We start from the raw sequence: 23,860 nt of genomic DNA on the forward strand, positions 1-23,860 counted from the left end.
ATATAATAACATTTTTTTAAAAAGATTTTTATTTACTTATTTTGAGAGAGAGAGAGAGAGAACATGAGCAGGGGGAGGGGCAGAGGGAAAGAGAGAGAATCTGAAGCAGACTCCATGCTGAGTATGGAGCCCGATGCAGGACTTGATCTCAAGACCCTGAGATCACTACCTGAGCCGAAATCAAGAGTCAGATGCTTAACCGACTGAGCCACCTGGTGCCTGGAATATAATCCCCTTTAAAATGGTCCTATATTAGTCTACCCAGAGAAAACAATCTGAAAGATTATGATGCAAACCATTAACACCAGGTAAGTTTCTTCTTTGTACATACCTGTAAATATTTGGATGTTTTTTACAATGACCATGTGCTATGTATGTAATCAGGGGGCAAAGTTTCTTGCTAAAGGACAGCCCTGTTAATAGGCAGCTGCACGATCAGACCCCAATTTATCAGACTCCAGCTTTACCTCCCACCAATCTCCTCGTCCTGGCTCCATCCCTATATTTCCCAAACATACCATGTTTTTTTATATTTGTGTGCCTTTGCCTAGAATGCAAATAAGCGGACAACTATTAGATACTCTCCTTCCAGGCCTAAGTGAATTATCACCTCTTCTGTGAAACAGGAAGTTGAGCATCCCTTCTTTGGGGTTCCAAAAGCATTCAGTATGTCATGCCACAGTTACCACTTTTCATCTCCTCTTCTGTACTACATTCTGTCCTATTTTTTAGGACAGAATATAGTACAAACAAACTTCAACAATTATTAATCCAGTAGAGTTTTCAGGGATGTGTATTTATTGTTTTTTAAAACAAAAAAGGTTTTATTATCTGAGAGAGTACAAGCAGGGGGAGCGGAAGAGGGAGAGGGAGAAGCAGGCTCCCCTCTGAGCAGAGAACCCGATGTGGGCGCTCTATCCCAGCACCCTAGGATGATGACCTGAGCCGAAGGCAGACACTCAACCGACTGAGCCAGCTAGGCGCCCCTACATTCTGACCTTTTATGATGGCAAGGACTATCATTTGTTCATCTTTGTTTCTGTCCCAGCTGCTGGAATAGCGTTCATCACATCATAGACATTCAAACTATTTGCTGAGTGAATGAAGGAAGACATTAATAAGTGAATAGTCAAACTGCATAGAGGATTTGCACAATACTTTATAGCCAGTCTGAGACATCACAAGGCAGTACATGATTAATTGCTGAATGAATCGTACACCAGTAATTCCTAAAGAAATCAGAGGAGGCGTCTTATACATCTTTCTTTATCCCCTAGAGTACCCAGCAAAGTGACTTGCTCATAGTGAAAGCTCAGTAAATGCTCCATGAATGAATAATCACTGCTTTTGAATCAAGTGATGATGTGCAATTGAAGAACAAGCCGTGTAAGTGCTGAATTAAGATGGATGAGTAGTTTCTTCCTTGAACATCCATCACCAGCCTCCGCAGAGTTGAGGCAGCAAACATTTGGTGTTGTGGGGAGCACTGGGTTGGCAATTGCTTGGGGGTGGGGAGGACACAAGAAAAATTTAAAGCATCCATTTGGGGAGCGTAGACTTAAAACCAGGAAATTATACACATAACAGAGAATAGGCAGGACGGTGTACAAAAAAAGGACTACACAAAATGTGACCAACTGTGCAAATGTACAAGAGGCAGTAAGAGCAATGGGTAAGTAGAAAAGAGGAAACCCTGGGGCGCCTGGATGGCTCAGTCGTTAAGTTAAGCATCTGCCTTTGGCTCAGGTCATAATCCCAGGGGGCTCCGTGCTCAGCAGGAAGCCTGCTTCTCTCTCTCCCCCTCCCCCTGCTTGTGTTCCCTCTCTCGCTGTCTCTCTCTGTCCAACAAATAAATAAAATCTTAAAAAAAAAAAAAAAAGAAACGAGGAAACCCTGTTTTGGTGGAGTTTTTGGAAAAGTTTAATGGTGGGTAGAGCAGATAGGGTCATTAACTCAACAACTATTTATCAAGCTCTACTATGTCCCAGGAATTCCGGTAGGTACTAGGAAATGATGATGATAAATGGCTCTAGGGATACAAGTCTGATTACGGCAGGTATGGAAAGAAGGAATAGGAATTAAATACCGGCCAGAGGAAAAGGAGTGTGCCTTCAAGTATCTTTGGAAACTGATGACTTTACACTAAAAAACAGGACTAGGAAGCACCATCAAAATCAGGGCTGGGGGCGCCTGGGTGGCTCAGTCGTTAAGCGCCTGCCTTCGGCTCAGGTCGATCCCAGGGTCCTGGGATGGAGCCCCGCATCGGGCTCCCTGCTCCGCGGGAAGCCTGCCTCTTCCTCTCCCGCTCCCCCTGCTTGTGTTCCTCTCTCTCTGTGTCTCCCTCTGTCAAATAAATAAATAAATAAAATCTTAAAAAAAAAAAAACATGGGCCGGTCCCGGGGGCGTGGGGGTGTCTGTGGTTAAAAGATTGGCCTCTGGCCAGGTCATGATCCCAGGGTCCTGGGATCGAGTCCCGCATCGGGCTCCCTGCTGTGTGGGAAACCTGCTTCTCCCTCTTCCACTCCCCCTGCTTGTGTTCCCTCTCTTCCTGTGTCTTTCTCTGTCAAATAAATAAATAAAATCTTAAAAAAAAAAAATTCTGTCTCCTGGGGGTGCCTGGGTAGCTCAAGTCGTTAAGCATCTGCATTCGGCTCAGGTCATGATCCCAGGGTCCTGGGATCGAGTCCCACATCGAGCTCCCTGCTCGGCGGGAAGCCTGCTTCTCCCTCTCCCACTCCCCCTGCTTGTGTTCCCTCTCTCGCTGTCTCTCTGTCAAATAAATAATTAAATCTTTAAAAAATATAAGTAAATAAATAAATAAAATCTTTAAAAAAAAGATCAGGGCTGTTCTGTCAGACTAAGGAGTAAAAAACATTGATATATCTTGTTTCACCAGTTTCTTCATCTAGATTGATGACCCCATTCCCTGACACCAAAAGGGAGGGGAGAAAACGTGCTAGTGAAAGGGTACACCCCTCCTCCAACGGCTGTCCAGCCTGTTTATGGTAGTCCTAGTAAGACTCAGTTGGTTAAAGGGCTTATGACCAGTAAATGATCCAGAAACCCACCATTTCAATCTTTTATTTTCATTCTTAATAAACATGATCTTCAAAAGTCTTGGTCTATAAATAACAACATATCTTTTGATTTCCAATGTCAGGTACTGTTAGAGAAGGTAATTGAGAGAACATGACCACCAGTTGACCCTCGCGCCGTATGCTGGCAGTCGGAGGATCCTCACCCCCTTCCCTGTCTTTGGAATATATACTCTGCCCACTATTTCCAAAGTGGGAGCTGCTCCAAGGACATAACCTTGAGGGAGTAAGGTGTTGTTGAGACCATCTGGATGGTATATGTGACTGAACCCAGTTAAGGCCTCTCTATGTGAACTTTTAAGACTCTGGTGGGCAGGTGAGGAGATCTACTTGCCTTATGGCTGCCCAAGACAAGCCTTGTATAGGGGCTAGTTTCAGATACCCTTTTCTTTGAAATTCTATTTCTTCTTTCTACTTTATGTTTGTCTTTCTAGTTATTTACTTCTGGGGTGGGGCAGTCCTTCCATTGCTACTCATCACTTTGTACATCTCTTTTCTGTTCTAGCTGGAATGTTCTAGGCAGGGAAAAAACTTCCTAATTGTTCTAAGTTCTTTCTTTAGGAAGCAATCACTTAAAACAATTGGTTCTCAGACTGAAATAAATCTGTTATTAAGGCTTCCTCAGCCAACCAGCTGCAAAACCAAACACTATTCTTTGAAAGAGGAGCACAGAAAACCATCCTATTTCCTGGTGCATATGGGAGAGGGATTTAAAGATCCCAACTACTGAAGTGATAAAGGACAGGCTAGAACCTCCCTTTTTTAGTAACAAAGCAAGAAAAATGGAGGGGAGAGTAAGTACTTAGCTTGACTTGTAAAACTCCTCACTGAAGTAATTTTCATACTATCACTTTGCCTAATTATGGCAAAGCATTAGGGATTATTCACATCATTAAATATGTCAAGTTAAATTATTTGATTGTAACACCAACCTCTTGTTCTAGTCTCTCAGTCTTCGTGCTTTGTTGCTTATATCGTTGGGTTATCTGCTCACAGGTTTTAATATGAGATTAAGGAAGAATACTGGCCTAGGAACTAAAGGACAATGTGCCTTGTACAGTTAGAAGCAAAGGCAATGACCACAAATATGACTAATAGCTTCCCTTTTTATTGAACCAGCTCATAAAATCTCGGGGAAGGATGGTGGCAGCAGAGTTGTCTCCCAAAGCAGAGAACTTTTTTAACAGTCTCTTTGGATACCTACTTACAAATTTAGTTTCTGATCCTCACTGTATTGAAATCCAAGGTTTTGTTACATAATATATTCCTAAAAATGTGTATAAAAGTTGAGTGTGCAGAAGTTGAATAAATTTATGTTATAATGGGTAGTTCTGTTTCCAGAAAATGAAGAATTTCACTTCATTGTTGGAGACATTCTTTGATAACATGGAGCAGCTTGGATGTGCAATGAACTCCTGACCATCTCCATCCATGTCTCAAGTGTGTCACATTTGTCAGACCCAAGTGTCTAATCAGCACTTTCAATTTTATGTTTTCCACTTACTTTCACAGAAGAATAAAATGTAATCAAACATGCCAATATTGTACAAACAGTGATGTGCATACAAAGATGCTAACACTAACAGCTGGCAGTAAGTTTTGCCATGTTATTGATCTAAATGCTTATTAATCAGAGAATGTACAAAAATCTAAATTTGGCCTCTAAGAAGGGGCTCAGAGATACTGAATATTAAAAAAAAAGTGTAGCTTTTGTCAAAATCAAATGTGCTTAAGAGATCATGTATAAATAAGAGGAAGGACAACCATACCAACATTATAATTTCTTGTTCTCCCTCTATCCCACATTACCCTCTTTCTCCCAAAGAAGTGACAGAGTAAAGGAACCATGCAGAATGGCTACTATGTGCCAGGCATTGCGGTAGGTGATTTGCACAAACACTCTCTTAATGGCCATGGCCAATAGTGTATTTTATGTCAGAAAAATGACCCACGACCCATAAGCTATTAATTTCAATACGAGTCCTTGTTTGCTGGACCGATGAATGAAATTGGAAAACAACACCAACCTGAATCATTAGAAAAGGACATAATAAAACTGTACTTAAATAGATCATTAATACTGTGGCTTGTATCTGTGTGGGACAGAGAATACATTTCATGAAAAATCACCAGATTTCTGATATTTTTTAAAGAAATATGTCTGATACTAACTTTACCATATGTTTAAGTATCAAATTAAGGATCTGGGCTCTAAAGGCAGATTTCTGTGCCAGTGACTCAAAATTCATGACATATTAGTGGCATATGACAATTATGACATATTAATGGCTCTCTATTCTTTGTACAGATATCCCAAGTCTAGTGGTAATAATAAGGAAATAGATAAATGTTTCTATTTTACATTCTTCCTTTCTCTTCTGACCTCTTGGCAGAGAAAGAGTCAAGGATCCTTCTCTCTCCTTATGGCCAGAACTAATAAGACCTATAAAGGCTGCAGAACAATAAATGTGGTCATTGGTATCCCAAGCTTCTGGCTCCCAACCATTTACAGATGTTCCTTGGCAATAATACTGTTTTGAAAGCATACTGAATTATAAATGCCCAAACTGAAAAAAATACTTGATAGTCCCATGCCTGGGAGATCTGGAAGGACATTTCTGGAAGGTCAATAGTCAGTTAGTGACCAAATTTCTACATGTGGGCATTTCTTGAGGGAGAGCGATTGGCTATCTAGAGATTGAAAGTGTGGTGACCTGAAATTAAGAGACCCAGCCTCTAAACACATCTCTTCTTCTAACCAATTGTATACTCTGAGTTTCTGTGGAACCTCAGATTTGCCTTCCATATAAAAGGAGTTAGGACTAATCCATCTCTAAAGTCTTTTTCAGTTTGTTCTATTGTGACCAGGCCTGGCGTTTAGACACCCTCCAGAATCTATAGAAAAGTTGAAGAACCTTAAAAATCAGAACATATCTCCTTACCCGTATACTGTAAGTCTTAAATCATAACCACTTCTAGAAGTTAGTCTGGATTAGCAAATAAGTAAGGCCTAATATAAGTGCATTTCAGTAAAATCACTTGTAAAAGTACATTTCTAATCAATCTTCTCAGGCTTCTGACATGCCAAATTTGAGGTAAGTATTCCAATTAAGTCTTTATCCTTCTGGCAAACAAGGCTATGGATCAATGTACTTGGTGATGGTGAATAAAATGCTCAGTTTTTCACTTCTTCATGCCTTAAGAATATCTTCTTCAAGGAAAGCCCAAACCAGCAGGGCCACAACGACATCAGCCATGAGAGGAGGTCTTAAGTCAGTAGTCCTGCCATAAAACTCAACATGAAGACATCATTAACAGGCTGAAATTGCAAGTCTCGAAGTCCGGATGTAGGCAGGTTTTAGGAGGTGGAGTCAGCGCCCTCTGGGTGGAACAGGTGGAGGGGGGTGGAAGGTCTCCCTGGGAGGAGGCCTGAAATAAAAGATAAAGGAACAATTTTTAAATGAATTTGATTAACTAGTTCTTGGGCATCCACGGTTTGTTGGAAACTTGGTAAGCTATGCAAAGAACATGTTCCGTAATCGATGAGACCATATGGACCGCTGAGTGGCATATCTGCTGGCCACGCCATCACGACCTTAGCTGCACATTAGTGTCACCAGTGGACCTTTAAAAAATGCCAATTCCCAGGCTCTCTCCGAGACCCATTCCTTCATAACCTCAAGAGGATAAGGCTCAAGCATCACAATTTTTTTAAGCGTCCCTCCCCCAGCAAGTTATATTAACCACGTCTTTTATTTATTTTTTACTTATTTATTTTTTAAGATTTTATTTATTTACTTGACAGAGATAGAGAGAGCACAAGTAGGCAGAGCAGTAGGCAGAGGGAGAAGGAGAAGCAGGCTTTCCACCAAGCAGGGAGCTCAATGTGGGGCTGGAGCCCAATGTGGGGCTCGATCCCAGGACCCTGGGATCATGACCTGAGCTGAAGGCAGATGTTTAACTAACTGAGCCACCGAGGAACCCCTGCCTTTTATTTTCTGATGCACTGATACCTGGAGGCTTGCTAATCCTGGAGGGACTGTCCCTCCCATGGCAAACTAATTCTTATAGATAGCAACTTGCTGCCAAGCACACCTTTCATATGCAAACTAACCAGTCCCAGCCTATACCCCAGCCACTTCCTTTATGGGCTCCCGCATTTGGGCCACTATCCATCTGCCCTAATCACACGTGGGCCAGGAGTGCCAGGTGCCAGACAACTAGGGACCTTTGCCCCAGAGCCCACTGAAATTACTCAAACCAGCCAATCGTAAATCTGCTTACTCTACCTTCCTTGTACCCTCCTGCAGAAACCACAATAAAAGCTCTGGCCCTGTTCCCCAACTCCACTGCCTTTCTCCTGACTAAACCTGGTACTTCCCCAGCGGGCCCCCATGGCATAATATGCCCCCTCCTCTTGGGATCTATGAGTACAACAAACTATCTTCTCAAGAACAGTTGTCTCCTGATCTGTTTATCTTACCATACCTAAATAATAATAAAGCCTTGGGCTCAGTTGGTTAAGCATCTACCTTTGGCTCAGATCATGATCCCAGGACTCTGGGACTGATTCCTGCATCCGGTTCCCTGCTCAGCAGGGAGTCTGCTTCTCCCTCTACCCCTCCCCACTGCTCATGATCTCGATCTCTCTCTCTCAGATAAATAAAATCTTTAAAATAATAATAATAATAAAGCCTATATTTTAAAACACCAGTGATTCAAATATGCAGCCAGGCAGGAGACATACTGTAGGAGGGGGTCCCTTGAGAGAAGAATTAAGAATTTCTAAAGTCTGCTTCTCACAACTACTTCCTCATGGGACCACTAAGTGTGTTATCCCAACTCCACATTTACTTTCCTAGAAGCCCCCCTCCATGTTATTCTGGATGACTTTTAAACAGTCCTAAATGCCATTCCAGATAGACCTGGGTGAGTCTATTTACAGAGAGGTTCAACAATTGTGGCTGGTGTTTCCACATGTGTGCCGTAAAACCAATATTTGATTCTCTTGGAAGCAAGTCAATAAGTCAAGAAAGAGAGCTTTGTCGGGTGCTGTAATTGAACTGTGCTATCCTGGAGGTGCATAGTTGAGGACTGAATGAACCAATGATTAAATATTTTCTAAATGTCTCTTGTATGCAAGTTTTACGTAGGTCAAGGAAATGACAAAAGAGTTGAAGAAAGAGGGGCTGTCTCAGGAACAAGGCAGGGAAGCAGGAATAGAAAAGAACTGCCACAAACATCCTCAGGAGGCCCTGCTGTGGCCTCTGGAAGTAGGTGGTTTTGTGTAGTTGCCTCTTTATCCAGAAAAAACAAATGGACCGTCTCCTTCTGCATTCCCAACCTGCCCTATGAACCAGGGCTTACAGGAGAAGGCTGAAGGAAAGTCAGGTAATACCACTCATCACCTGAGTAAGCTTAGGCTTCTTGGCTTCCTGGATTGCTTGTTTGCTTGCTTGCTTCTTTCCTTCCTTCTTACCTTCCCTCCCTCCCTCCCTCTCAAAAAACATTTATCTACTATGTGTCTACTCCTGAGCATGGGATATAGCAGCAAGTTCAATGGACATGGATCCTGCCCTCACAGTGCTAAGAAAGTAATGGATAAAACAGACAATAGGAACAATCGGTAAACTGCACTATTTTGATAGAGGAAGTTCAGAACCTACGGGAACATATAGCAAAGGCAACTATGCACACAGCTGAAGGACAAGTTCCAATTTCTCTGAACATATTTCTCATCAGCCCAACAGAAGTACCTACAGATACGTACATCAGAGTGTTGTGTGAGGCTTGGAGATGACAACTGAAAGTAGGTAGCACAGTTGTGCCTTAGAGTAGGCACTCAAGAAGTAAAGCTAATAATTTTATTATTATGAATAAAGATCTGTTCTTAGTCTTTTCCCCATGGATGCTCCATGAGCCTTACAATTTATCGTCCACCATAAAGACAGTCATGATGCCCTGCTGGCCCCTTTTCCTCTCTCTCTGCTGTTCCATTCTGCAGCTGGGGTAGGCCTACAAGCAACTTATTTCTGTATTTTATTCTGATGAACAATCCCAACCTAGGATTGGAAGTCCTATCTCAGGGAAATGGATTTGTGATTCTAGACATACCAGAACCATGGAAGTAAAGCATATTAAATCAGAATCAAGGGCTGGTCTGTGGGGAGACAGCCTCTGCAGGACACTGGGGAGCTGGAGTTGGAAACACAAGTGCCCAGAGGTACCTCAGAACTGGCTGTTTTCTCCTCCCTGTTGAGAGTAAGATCTTGCGGCTGACGAGTTTGGTTCAAGAACCCAGCAATCTTGATGTTGGTTAATGTTCTTTCAAAGCAGGACTGTTATTTAGCTGGTATGCTTTTGTATGATCATAACATTGTTGAAAATATTTTTAAACTTCCCTATTAGTAAATAGCTTCTGTCCCAAGTACCCTCACTCCCTGACCACTCCAGCCCCTCCTAGGGACTCCACAGACCTCTTCACAAGTCTGCATCTAAAGTATTAACCTCTGGCACTGCAGGAGGCCTCCAGAAGAGTGTTCTGATTACACAGGCCCCTGGCTTTGCCTTAAAGGGGAGTGCACAAATTGTTAGTGACTGACAAATCACTAGTGAATGGCAAAATATGCTTAAGAAGCAAAGTAGCAATGGCTCAGTAAGATTTGGGGTTTTGTTTTTGGGGTTTTGTTTGTCTGGTTTTGGTTTTTTTGGTCAACTGGCAGGACCTCACCTGTGAAGAGTGTGATATTGTTAGCTGCCCACTCTCTAAGGACTAATGCCCTGCAAGGGACATGCTGTTCAGAGGTATAATGCATCTGCTCCTGTTCTTGTCACCACCTGCCTTCCCTGACTTTGAAATACATTAAGAACTTAAAGGTGGGAGTGTGAAGCCTCTTTCCACTAATCTATGACCCACCTGCCCTGTGGCAGATGACCTGATGGCTAACTCTTCAAGAGATGGGTAGTCTAACACAAACAGTACCAATCTTTCGTCCATCCAGTAATTCCCTTACACGATAAATATTTATTAAGTTCCTACTGTGTTCCAGTTACTGTGCTAAGCACTGGGGCTGGGGACAGTAGGAAAAATGTTTTAGTCAAAAACAGTTTCTATTCTTTCAAGGCTCACCATCCACTTGAGGAAACAGATACATAAACAAGGGCCATAACGTGGAATGAATTATAATAGAGGTATTTGGAGAACCATAAGAAGGCTCATTCTGCATAGGAATATTAGGGAAGGCTTCATAGAGGAGGTAATGACTAGACTGAATCCTAAAGGATGTGCAAGAATTTTCTAAGCAGAGGTTGGAAAGGAGTAGGGAGACAGCATTCCAGGCAAAGACACAGTTCTAAATGGCACAGCTCACTGGGAATGCAGGGGTGGAGCATCAGTGAATACAGGAGAAGGTGGGACTTGAGGCTAGACAGTTTTTAATGCTAAAAACTACAGCATTAAATGTGAAGGCTTTTACGCCAGGAAGTGACATCATCAGCAATTTCTGATCTAGAAAGCGCACTCTGGCAGTAATGTGGAGGAGGGAGGTAAGTGTGGGTCTACGAGGATGAACATCGGCACAGGCAGATGGAGAGGGGGTGGATCTGAGAGCTGAAAGGGCAGCAGAACGGACAGAGCCTGGAGACACGCTCTGTGGGAGCTGCCAGGGAGGCAGGGTTGGAGGATGACTCCTGGGTTTGGTGCTTGGGGAAGTGAGAGAACCGTGCCATTAACGCAGGCTGGGAACTCACCAGAAGAAGAGTTTGAGGCAGAGAATGGCAGGTGGGATTAATTCAGTTTTGCACGGGCTGTGTTTGAGATATCTGTGGGGCATCTGGGTCGAGGTTGCCAGCACAGTAGGAAACAGAGGGCTGAGGTAGACGTGGAAGCTTGGAGTCCTCACTGGCAGCTCAAGTTCTGGGGACAGCATGTGGAGTGAGCAGAGAAGGGACCAGGACTGGGAGGGGGCGACAAGCACTGCACCCCCAGTGCTGTTTGAGAGCAGAGGCACTCAGGAGACATGGCCAAAGAACAGTTACTGATTCCCAGATCTGGAAGGGGAGAGGAGACCCCCAAGGTGAGCCTCCCCTCCTGTCTGTCAGCGGGTCAAGCATGGAAGCCATTTATTGGCTGTATTATTTTTTCAAACATCTCCTCATCTTATTATGCGAATTGCATACATACTTACAAAACAATTGCATATTTGCTAATCTTTCTTCACACCAAAAAGGAACCCAAATGCCAAGCTCTATCAATTACAGATTTCTTTGCAAACACTATTTCTTTAGTAAAAGTGTTTTCCTCTTTTTTGCTCCCATTTTTATCACAACATGCTTCCAGACTCCCCCAAAAGTTTATCAGCCATCTCTGTTTACATATTTATATGTGTCCCAATTTCTATCCTTTAATTTCTGGAACCTGTTTTCCTGGTTGTTCTCTTTTCCTCTCCCATTAACAAAAGCCCACAGAGTCTTGCAGCTATAGTTTCAAACTAACCACTATTTTCATCTTGGTGCAATTAGTTAACTGCCTCCAAACTCTACAATCTTTAGGAATAAGAGGTCTTAGGTCTTGGATCTCCTCCTATTGACACCCTGACCTTCTTGAACAGGTGTCACAAAATGACTAAGACACTAGAGCCTCCAGTCAGGCACACCCGGGTTTGCCACACAGAACAAGTCTTGATCTAGTCCAAGACCCAGTGTGTATATCTGCAAAATGGGATAATCCTAAATATCTATCTCTAAGAATTGTGGAAGGAATTAAGATAATGCATTCAGTGTGTTGAACATAATACCTAGTAGATAGTACACACTCAATACAGATTAGCATTTATTGCTATAGTTCTCCATAAACACCCCTCCCCAATTACCAACTATATAATTTTCAAGCAACAGCCAATTCAGGGGAATGGACCAGATTATCGCTACGGGTCCTTCCAGGACTAACATTCTACTATGTGACCTCTAGTCTACACCAAGGAAACACGCCGGTGAACGTGACACGGCTTGCGATTGCGGGGCTCTGTGTAACAAGTGTCAGTACGTGAATGTTACTGGGAGCACACGCTAAGAGGGGTGAACAGCAGAGGGAGAAGTGGACAGACACCTAGCGCACGGTCAGCTTCTCTTTCCAGAGATTCATTTAAGTTTCAACATTAAAAAAAAAACAACCCTGGTTAAAAAAAAGAAAGCTTCCACCTTTTTTTTTTTATTTTTATTTTTTAAAGATTTTATTTATTTACTTGACAGAGAGAGACACAGTGAGAGAGGGAACACAAGCAGGGGGAGTGGGAGAGGGAGAAGCAGGCTTCCCACGGAGCAGGGAGCCCGATGTGGGGCTCGATCCCAGGACCCTGGGATCATGACCTGAGCTGAAGGCAGACGCTTAACGACTGAGCCACCCAGGCGCCCCAAGCTTCCACCTTTTAATCATCCCCCCCATTATATTTTAGACATCAAAAAAATAAACACCTAAGACAAGCCTAGGCTTTCATTCCCGAGGCCCCTTTCTGCATGGGCGACACTGAAACTAGCTTTGACCACTTTTCCTGTTACTCCATGAGACCTTGAAAAGGTTCCTACCAGAGGCCCGAGTACCATTAAGAGAGACATCAGAGCCCAGCAAACACTCCGAACTTGTCTGTCTAATGCCCATCTCCAAATCTCCACATGCTCATTCTTCTCCCGGATAAGAAAAATCACTCATTCCGTTCAGCTTTTACTATGGGCCAAGATGCCCCCCTTACAAATCTGTGAGGATGTTCTATTGTTATCCCCATTTTACAGACAAAGAATTGAGTCACATGAAAGTGAAATAATTCATCCAAGTTCACAAGTGACTTCTGGACACTGTCCCCAGATAGTGAGTGTGGCACTAGAAACATGCTCCCCACCATGCCAAGCTGCCCCCCACCTTTATTTTCATCTCCAATTCCTTCTTACCTCCTGGTCCCCAAAAAGCACTGTCCCCACAATACAGCCAAGGGAATTAGTTATTAGGGAGCTGAATTCTAAGCAAACATACAAATATCTCAAAAAGTTGAAGTTTACCAAAGTACTTCATTGAGGAAATATTGCACTTGCTATTTAAAGAATCAAATTAATGAAAAGTCCATATTGAAATGCATTAAAAGTAGGCATTTTAGTTAGCTCTGCACTCATTCTTAGGTCATCTTAGATGTCCCCAAATCTTACTCTCCCCCGACTGGAATTCACAGAGTGAGGAAAACATTTCTTATCAGCATCAATGTTACCTCTGTGAGGCAGCTCTGGGAGGTACCCTGGGGGGCCTCTCAAGGGGCAGAGTGGGTGTTCCTTCCACTTGTGGGGGGCCTGGGCTACGACTTCTGGTAACCTCAGGGACTTCATTGTCCTGCAGCAAAAAAGATGAGAAAGAAAAGGGGAAGTTACATTAAACAACAAGCATAACTGGACACCATTATCCCAAAGCCTCTCAGTCCCCCTCAGGCTTTGGCTAAGGTTATTCACAAATTGAGAATAAACCCAGCGACACCAGGTCAGCTTTCCATTGACGCCTACAGTCACTGAAGAGACAATGAAGCCCAAATGATCATTAATGGTCCTTGTTACTCAGAGTGCCCTCTGTGGGCCATCAAATCAGCATCACCTGGGTGCCTGGGTGGCTCAGTCGTTAAGCGTCTGCCTTCGGCTCAGCTCATGATCCCAGGGTCCTGGGATCGAGTCCCACATCGGGCTCTCTGCTCGGCAGGAAGCCTGCTTCTCCCTCTCCCACTCCCCCTGCTTGTGTTCCTGCTCTCGCTATCTCTCTCTCTGTCAAATAAATAAATACAATCTTTAAAAAAAAAAAAAAATCAGCATCACCTGAGAGCTTGTGCGAAATGCTGGCTCTCAAGCTCCTCCTCAGACCTGTTTGATCAGAACCTGCATATTAACAAGATCCTAGGTAATTCTTATGCACATTAAAGGGTGAGAAGCCTGCTCTGTATAACCAGATAGAGCTGGAGAAATTTTATTTTTAAACCAAAGTCCCTTTTGGGGACAGCAGAACCGTGAGTGGTTCTCCGTCGTGGGTAATTAGGAGAAGCTGCTCACTGGAGGGGTGGCCCACCCACCCCAAGGACCCGATCTCAGGGAGTCTCCTGGGTTGGCAGTGACCCCTCCTGCTCGTCCCAGCAACTGGTCACTGGATCAGAATAGACACCCTGACCCAAATTGGGCTTGAGCCTACGGCAGCAGCTCACCCTCTCCTCAGAGGCCTTGTGGCTCTTGGGGGCCTGTTTGCCACCATACATGTGGAGGAGCGGAAAAGGCCAGCGTATAGAGAGAGAAGAAAGCAGATATGCCCGGGGAAGAAGAGACGAAAGAGCATGTGGCCCTGGGGATACACGGAGCAGGGGCCTTGGCTCTGCCATTTCTCACTGCTCCTGATCCAGGCCCCAAAATGTGATCTCAACCCCCAGATTCCCTGATAGTCATCCCGCTCCTTCTCACAGATGCCCTTTTGGCTTAACCAGTCAGAGTGAATTTCTATTTCTCCCTCCCTCCCTCCCTCCTTTTTCCCTTCCCTCCTTTCCTTCCTTCCTTCCTTCCTCTCCTTCCTCCCTTCCTTCCTTCCTTCCTTCCTTCCTTCCTTCCCTCCTTTCCTTCCTTCCTTCCTTCCTTCCTTCCTCCCTCCCTTCTTTTTTATTGAGGTAAAATTCACATAACATAAAATTAACCATTTTAAAGTGAACAATTCAGTGGCATTTAGTACTTTCACAATATTGTACAACCACCACCTCTATCTAGTCCCAAAACATTTCATCATCCCAAAAGGAAACACAGTACTCCCTGTTTCCCCCTCCCCCCAGCCTCTGGGAACCACCAAATCGGTATTCTGTCTCTCTGATGCTACCTATTCTGGATAGTTCACATAAATGGAATCCTATATTATGTCACCTTTCTTGTCTGGCTTCTTTCACCTGGATTTCTATATCCTGCAGTGGAATGACCCCTCGGACAAGAAAAACAGGGGTGGGGTCCCCAGCCCTCACCTCATTGTCCCCCTCCATCCCGCTGCTCACACTGAGGAGGCTCCGGGTGCTGGATCGGTTACTCGTACTGCCTGAAGGGTACAAACAAAATTAGCTGGACTGTGGATTCTCTCAGGCTAAAATAAAATGCAGGACTCTAGCACTTACTTATTTTTACTGATAGAAACAAAACATAAGCTGGTGAATATGAGATCTTCAAAATGCTGCCATCTTATACCATTTTATTAGTGTTTAGTTTTTCTCTTAGCATAAAATGAAATGGTTCACCTTTTTATTACTTTTTTTTTTTTTTTTTGCTTTATAGCCACCGTTTACTGAGGGCTTACCACACATTACATGCTTTAAAAACATGACAGCACTTAATCCCTATGAAAACCCTATCTGATATTAGTGCTCTGGTTTGACAGACAAGGAAGCAGAGATGCTCTATTTCTTACTCATTCAGTGGTATTTCTAAAATCTGCAAACATCTTGTTGAAGTTTTTTACTTATTTAGAAATTATAGCAAGCATGTAATCACACACACACACACACACACACACACACACATATATACGTGTTGGTTGACCTTCTGCCTACTTGGCCTGTAACCCAGGGCCCAACCTCTCAATGTCCGTTTCCTGATCTAGAACTCCCAGCATTGTTGCACGGAATGGGTTAGGTCACACGGACACATGCTTGGCACGGGGCCTGCAAGACGAAGCATCTGACTGATGGCAGCAGCTACTGTCACTTCATCAACCCCAAGATCCATTAGTGACCCCCAGACCTTCACCTCCCAGGACCCATGGCTCTGAACAGTCCTTTCCATCCCTCCTTCCAGGCATAGCTATGTGGCTTGCTCTTCAATATGACAACAGTGAGTGTGATGCAAGGTAAAGCATGATAAGCACTTGCACATTGGGGCCTATCCTCCTGGAATGTTCCCTTTCTGGATTTTGTTACCATATAAGAAGTTCAGGCTCCTGACTTAGAGACCATATGTAGAGAGGCCGAAGGATGACAGACCATCTAGGATGGTCCCGCCCATGCCGAGCTTATAGCTGAGGACATGCGCAGGAGTGACCCCAACTGACCCACATGGTGCGGAGGTGAACCATCTCCACTGAGTCTTGCCCAAGTGCAGAATCAGGTATAAATAAATGGTTGTTTCAAGCCACTGTGTTTTGGGGTGGTTTGTTACACAGCAATAGAAAACTGAAACCGTATAGCAGAGACTGGATGCAGGCAACAGCCAAAGAGTAGAGTAAAATCCACTGGTCTGACACTTAATAACATTTTCTGACCAGATGAGCTAGCTGTCCCTGGGCAATAAACCATTGCACAAAGTAAGAAGCATAGTTTATGCTTTTCATTCTCTTTTCACCTCAAAGTAAAACATACACATAAAATCACTTAAATTAATCTGAACCTGAAATGAATACTTTCCATTTGTCTTGTTAAATTTCCCCTCCTCTCTGCCCCGGAATGCCCTGCCCTCACCCTGAGATCTATACCACATCTCTCCTCCACCACACATCTGAGAGACGGGCCACCTGCCTTGTGCTTTCTCAGCCACTGGGGATCACTGGGAAAAGCTCTCCCATTTCTGAACTTGCCAGAATTCTCTAAATTGCCTCAAGAGGGTTTTGGATACACATTACCACCCCCATTATGGAAGAAGTTTTCTCCTCTGCCCACATCCCCTGTGGTGATGTGATAGGCTTTGGGTCTGTTTCAACCAGTAATAGTGAGTGGCGGGAACATGAATCTGAGAGAAGATCTAGGCCTGCTCCCACCTTGGCTTCACTGGCTGTGTGACCTTGCACAAAACTCTTTCCTGCTCTGGATTATAAATACCCAATCTATAAAGTAAGAAGGGAGACTAGTGCTGGGGTTCTTGACCTAAGTCCACAGACAGGCAACCCTATGTGTATATGTATGTACACAAGCCCATGCATTTCTCTGGGAAGCACATCCAGAGCATAGATCAGATTCTCAAACGGTCTGTGATGCAGAAAAGATTAAGAACCCCTGCATTTAGATGACTATCCTGTCCTCATATCCATTTGGAGGTTCTCTGCCTGACATTTAAGGAGCCACGAGTCCTGAAATTCAGTCCTGAGTCTCCTACTTTTTCATTGCTCTCCTCGCTCTTTTGATAACACTAAACTGTATGAAAGAAGGGAAACTAGATCTATTCTGCTGGTGAAGCAGGTGCGTCTGAGGTCCGCCAGCCCCGCCCTGGATACAGAAACAAAGCCCCCACCTCCTGCGTGTCCATCAGCAGGTGTTGTCTATTGCAGTCAGACTCCATCAAGCTTTCAACCAAAATGTCTCCCCCATTTCCTAACTGGATCCTCAACTCGTCCATAAAGTTGGAATTCTCAAATGTAAGTCCATTGTTTTCTAATGTTTCTGACTTTGGCCCTTTCCTTCCCCTTACCACGGCTGAAGAAGCGGAAAGGATAGTGGTTGAGAATCTGGGCCCTGGATCCAGGCTGCCCGAGTTCAAATCCTGACACCACCACTTATTAGCTGTTTAACCCAGGGCAAGGCACTAAGACTCCAGTTTCCTCCTCAGTAAATACAGGTGATGGTGCCTATCCCATAGAGTTATTGTGAGAATTAAATCGGAGAATCTATAGAACAGGCTTAGCATATAGTAAATGCTCAATAAATGTTAACTAGTGTTATTACTAGGCTTTTCTAGTTATAAAAGGAACGGTGTAATAAATTATTACACAACCTGGCATCAGGGGATATTGATATAAAGGATCTTTGGCCCTCTGAAAAAAGATAAACCGCACAGGCTAAATGTCCCCCATTTCTTACACCCCCCAAACCCAGCAGATCCCAGTTGGACCTGCTGGGTTTGTGAGCCCCCAAAATCTGCTGGGCTTACAACAGAGACTGGTCCCAAAGCTCAATGGCACCAGCGGGAATGCAGATGTGAAGGCAAGCCCCCCATCCTGCTCACTTGCTGTGCTGGAGGTACTATCTGTTTTCCAGTCTCCTCGCCTTAGCTCCGTCCTTGGGGGGAAGACGCTTTTCCTGGGGCCGCTCTCATAGACTCCAAACTCCACTTTCCCGGGCAGGTGCTGTGAGTGCCGAATCGGGACGGTGATCTCCAAGTCTAGAATTAGAAGAAACAGAGATAAGCTTGAAGGCACCTGACTGCGACCCGCCAAACTGCTCGGCTCCCTCTCCACCTGCCTGCCAGGCCTGAACCTGGAGGGTGTCTGCCACGGAAGGGCAGGGAGGGAGAGGGCTTGGGAAGGGGGAGGGAGCCCTGCCCAATTCAACACTGAAACTCCACAGACTGCTGTGTGGCCATCGCTGTGTGCAGAGGAGAGGTCAGAGGCACATGAGAAAGCCCGACAAATGCTTCCACATCAGACAGAGAGCCCACAATCAGGGAAAGGTCTGGGGCCTGCAGCTATGCCACCCCCCAGCTGGCAACATGGATGACTTCCCTACTGGAGGGGGACCCGTGAGAGCTGTTGATCCTAATAACTGGTTATCCTGTGCACCAAACAGAGTTCTGTGAGCTTCCCAACCCCCAGGAAATAAATACTATTATCATCATTCCCAACAGAAACTAGTTGCAGAGAAGTGAAGGAGCACATGGCTGGCAAGTGGGACAGCTGGGATTTGAACCCAGGCTCCAGAGTCCAGGTTCCTAACCACTACTCATACGGCCTCTGAATCCCTCAACAAATGATGGGTGCTTGGTGCATGGTCTGCAATGACAGCAACGGCCCAGAGAGCTAATGAAAGGAGGTCCATCAGCCTCATAAAAGATTTTGAGACTTGCAAGGCTGACCAGTGGCTTTGGAGCTGAGAGATTATTCCTTCGCTCTGCACAGCATTAAACCGGTCTCTTGACTGGCTTAGCCCTGCCTAGGACTTGATCTTTAGTCCTCCCTAGATTTCCACTCCCTGGGTTCTAGACTGAGCAGAACAAAATATCTGTGGAGGCCCATACCCCACTTCTTCCCCCGGGAAAGTGTGAACACCACGTGAGCTCGTGTGACAGGGCTCCCGTGAGGCCCTGAACGTTCCCAAGCCCGGGGGCAGGGCCCCTGGGAGAGAGAGGTGGGAGCTCCATGTACTTTTGGGTGGTGTGCTCTTTTTTTTTTTTTTTTTTTAATATTTTTATTTATTTATTTGAGAGAGAGAGCATGAGAGGGGGGAGGGTCAGAGGGAGAAGCAGACTCCCTGCCGAGCAGGGAGCCCAATGAGGGACTCAATCCCAGGACTCCAGGATCATGACCTGAGCCGAAGGCAGTTGCTCAATTGGGTGGTGTGCTCTTATCTTCATGGTACCACTTCCTCCGGTGCCTCGCCTCTGCTGCGGGATGGGTATGGCCAGGGCTTCGGGGAGTCCAGGGGCAGAGGTGGCTCCGCGTGCCAAAGCCGGAGTCTGCCCAAGAACGGCGAATGGGGAGACTACAACCGTAGGAAAGAGGAAGTTCGAGGACAGGGCAGACGGAGCCTGTGGGAAACACTCCATACAGAGGATGTTACAAAGCTGGACTGTGGTTTACGTGGACCTCACACGTGCCTCACCCTAGAGACGGGTTCCAAGCGCAGTGTTTGGTCCTAGTATTAAACCAGCTTTCTAGGTCTCTGTGTGACACAGATCTTTCTCACACCCCCAGGCTCGCCTCGTTACGACGGAGCAGGGCAGCAGCCACCAGAGCCCGGAACCACCTGCACGTGGGTGTGGGCCCAGAGTGGCTCGGGGCCCAAACAGGCGTCATCCTTTTATTTTTTTTCCTCAGCTTTGAGCTAGTATTTTTTTTAAACAATACTCTCTTAAAGGGAGGTTCCGATCTGCTTTAATGCACTTCAATGTGGCAATTTTTTACCCTCAACCGGTTCTATGAGGAAGGAAAGTAAAATACACAGGAAAAAAAAATTGGGAGTCAAAAGTTCAAAAAATCAGGGGCGCCTGGGTGGCTCAGTCGTAAAGCGTCTGCCTTCGGCTCAGGTCATAATCCCAGGGTCCTGGGATCGAGCCCCGCGTCGGGATCCCTGCTCAGCGGGAAGCCTGCTTCTCCCTCTCCCACTCCCCCTGCTTGTGTTCCCTCTCTCACTGTGTCTCTCTCTGTCAAATAAATAAATAAATAATCTTAAAAAAAAAAAAAGTTCAAAAAATCAAGTAGAGCCAGTCTAAATGTCTACCAAATCCTGATATTCTTGGAAGAAAGAAACAATGCCAGGAATAGTAATCAGCATTATATCTCACGGTACTTTTCCTGGAGTGTGTCTCCATGGGTCATTATACCTCCTCTGAACTTCACTTCTTCCCTGTGAAGTTGGTAAGTCAGGTACAACCATGGGGGAAGAAACTGAGGCACAGTGTGATTAAAGGGATTGTCCTGGATCATAAAGTGATGCAGTGACTGGAGTGGAGGGATGGGAGCCCAGGCTGCCTGGCACCCGGCCTGCTCTTCCTGGTCCTGCCCCAGATGAGCCCCAGACATACCCAGAACACAAATACGGACTGTCTTCTTTGGGGTGTTCAACAAGTCACGGGCCATGCCAGCCCCTCTGATCTATACCATCAATGTTCTGCACCATCCCAGCAAGAACAAGACAACCCCCCAAGGCTGAAGAAAGACTAGCACGTTATTATGAACAGACTCTTACTTTTTAATTATCATTGGTGTTCTAACCTAAATTAAAGAAAAATAGTCGTTTTTCTTTTCTAAGGCAAATGAGATTTCTAAATAAACAGAGTCAGCCCTTCTGTTTAGAATGGGCTCTGTTCCTAGAAAAGGTCTTTTAAGCAGAAATGCTATTTGTTAACCCTAATTTTCCTACAGATTGATGTTACCCTGTGTCAATGGTTTCTAAATGTTTTTCTTTTTTCTTTTTTTTGGCAGGGGTGGGGAGGAAGCAGAGTTCTTTTTTTTTTTTAGATTGTATTTATTTATTTGAGAAAGAGAGATTGAGAGAACAAGTGGGAGGAGGGGCAGAGGGAGAAGCAGACTCCCCACTGAGCAGGGAGCCTGATGCGGGGCTCGACCCCAGGACCCTGGGATCATGAGCTGAGCCGAGGGCAGATGCTTAACCAACTGAGCCACCCAGGTGCCCAGGGAAGCAGAATTCTTTCGTCTGGTGAAAACAGAAGCTCAATGTGGAAAAAAGATTTTTTTTTAAAGGAGCTGCAATGGTCAAAGCAGAGTAGGTTGCCCTAAACCTGTCACAATCCTAATCTCTTCCCCCACTTTCCCCTACCCCACCCCCAGTGCCTACCCTTTACTCCCACAAGCACACATAAGCAGCACTGAGGCTACTCAGTGTGAAATAGCCCATTACAAGTTAGTATGCCACTAAATACATAATCGAGTTTTATGGAGTTAAATAATATGCCATATTTAGCCAACCATAAATGATGCCCACTCTTTGGCAGGGGATCTGATGCCCTTGGGCCTCACCATGTAGTATATGGTTCAACTTCCAAACTGCCTGAGGCTTTCTCTGGTAACTAGATGACAAGCACCCCCCACTCCCCAGCGGGCTTCCCGCAGACACGGGAGCTGGTGAAGAAATGCCCCAGCTCCCTGGCCCCTTCCATGGTGCTGTCCATTGACTCCCAGAGTCTCCAGGGACAAGAAGCTCCAGTCTCCACAGTGGTAACTGCACCTTGCTGGCCACCTCTCTTTCCCTCTCTCACTTCCCCACTCCCCCTGTGTTCCCTGGGATCATATCCCACCATTTGCTCTCAAATCCTTGTCGGGGAAGAAAAAGTTCTAGAAATGGATCACGGTAATGGTTGCCTGATATTGTGGATGTATTTAACGCCACTGAATTGTACTTTTAGGCCCAATGATAAATTTTATGTTATGGGTATTTTACCATAATAAAAAACAAAAACAAGGGGCGTCTGAGTGGGGCAGTCAGTTAGGCATCTGACTCATGGTTTCAGCTCAGGGCCTGATCTCAGGGTGAGATCGAGCCCCGCATTGGGCTTTGCACTGAGCACGGAGTCTCTTGGAACTCTCTCCCCCGTTCCCTTTGCCTCTCCCTACTGTGCTCTCTCTCTCTCTCAAATAAATCTTAAAAAAAATGAAAATGAAAGGAAACTCTTGGTGCTGATGGGTAGAACATTCTCTCTATGGTGGATTGCATGTGGTCCCCAGTTGTTCTTGTTTAGTGTCAAATTAGATATGGTTTAATCTTCTAATAGTTATGACATTAATTAAAACCCCTAATGTAAAAAGTAAAAATACTTAACACCTCCCCATAAAACCTAGTCAGAGGGTCTTCTTGAAGAGTAGAGGGGAAGGGAAGCAAGGGCATTTAACCATGTTCCTTTGAAAAAATGTAGACTTTGATCATTCTAGTGAAGAGACACTGGTGGGTATCGCTTATTCAGAGCCTGATGAGCTTTGGCTGAACTTTATATAATGTTCCAAAACCCAGGATTCCAGGGCTGGACCCTGGATGGCGAGGCCCAGCCCAGCGCACGCACCCTGGGAGGCCCTGCCTGAGAGGACACCAGCTGCTGGATGGGTGGGTGGTCTGTACAACAGTGCTTCCATGTGCCAGGCACTGTGCGAGACCCCAGCTATCCCCTAACTTGTTCCATCCTCACAGAAACCCTAGTGGGGGAGGCACTTTTATTTGTGCCCCTTCGCAGATGAGGACCAAGGCTCAGTTGGGGGACTTATCTCGCCCATGGTTAGGGGTGAGCAGTGGTTAGGAACTTGACCCCAACCCTGATGGCCCCAGGGCCCACGCCTGTACCCTTTACTCCTCAGCACATGTGTGTGTCTTGCTTCAATATCTCCACCGGTTGGGGGGTAAAGGTGTGAATGACACCCAGTGGGCTCAGTTCTGGAGCCCTGGCTGCCCAGCACTCATAACTCCAACACTACAACTCTCTGGCCTTCAAACACTCATGCACCACCAAATCACAGCTTTTTTGAGGCTGCCTATGTGTCAAAGCGTGAAATGTTTCATTTAATCAAGGCTTCTATCTTTGGGTTCATGTGCTCTAGTTTTAAAAGGCACCTCGTCCCTTTTCCCACCTAGAACCTATTGTCAGACCCTAAGATGACTATGCAGATCTTGAACCAGATTTTTTGCCTTCAGCCAGGAGGGCAAACACGTGTGAGCTTGGGTGGTGGAAGCATACATTTAAGATCTAGTCACCCAAGCAGACATCTTAGGATGACCTCTCTGACCTTCTGCCATGGTTATAACCTCTGTATGCACCTTTTCCCAAACTGTCAAAATCATTAATATTCAGTAGGCTAGTACCATATGCAAAATACTGTGTTAGGCATTGTGGGGCAGGCTTTAGCTGGGAAAATCAGACCTACACAAGTAACAGACTAACTCATACACTACCCAATGGTGAAGATCATGCCTTACGGGTCTCTATGTCTGGCAGAGAACCTGGCGCTCAGTTAAGTGTTTGTGGAATGAATGAATGGTGTTACCAAACATTTTATTCCAACAGAGATTCCTTGAGCCCAATCAATGTACTGTCCTACACGCTGGGGATTCAGCAGAGCACAGAACAGACAAGCTCTTGCCCTCATGGAGCTTATGGCAGGTGGCGGTGGGGAGATGGGCCAGAAAATAACCATGAGAGTAGGCACATAAGATAATTCCAGTCTGTGATATGTGAAAACAATGTGAGCAAAGGCACAATGAGTTGCGAAGGATCGCTCTGGAGAGAATGTGGAGAAGGCCTCTCTGAGGAGAACTTACAGCCAAACTTTGAAGGAGGAGAGAGCCAGTCAGTGAAG

The 23,860-nt window shown here is 45.2% G+C and overlaps 1 protein-coding gene across 3 annotated transcripts in view; it reads right to left on the reverse strand.

The window, feature by feature from the left end:
* Positions 1-3,066: 3,066 nt before the first annotated feature.
* Positions 3,067-23,860, reverse strand: part of PIK3AP1 (phosphoinositide-3-kinase adaptor protein 1) — a 113,376-nt gene continuing 92,582 nt past the window's right edge. For all 3 annotated transcript variants that reach the window (XM_035026150.1, XM_035026133.1, XM_035026143.1), the window contains 4 exons: positions 18,070-18,225; positions 15,111-15,181; positions 13,350-13,468; positions 3,067-6,525 (listed from right to left, as the gene is read on the reverse strand). In XM_035026150.1, the coding sequence (XP_034882041.1) occupies positions 6,468-6,525; positions 13,350-13,468; positions 15,111-15,181; positions 18,070-18,225 (404 nt within the window). In that variant the 3' untranslated portion in view covers positions 3,067-6,467. The remainder of the gene's footprint in view (positions 6,526-13,349; positions 13,469-15,110; positions 15,182-18,069; positions 18,226-23,860) is intronic.

This window comes from Mirounga leonina, unplaced genomic scaffold (genome assembly GCF_011800145.1).
Source record: "Mirounga leonina isolate KUSES-001 unplaced genomic scaffold, KU_Mleo_1.0 Mir_114, whole genome shotgun sequence".
Classification (NCBI taxonomy): domain Eukaryota; kingdom Metazoa; phylum Chordata; class Mammalia; order Carnivora; family Phocidae; genus Mirounga; species Mirounga leonina.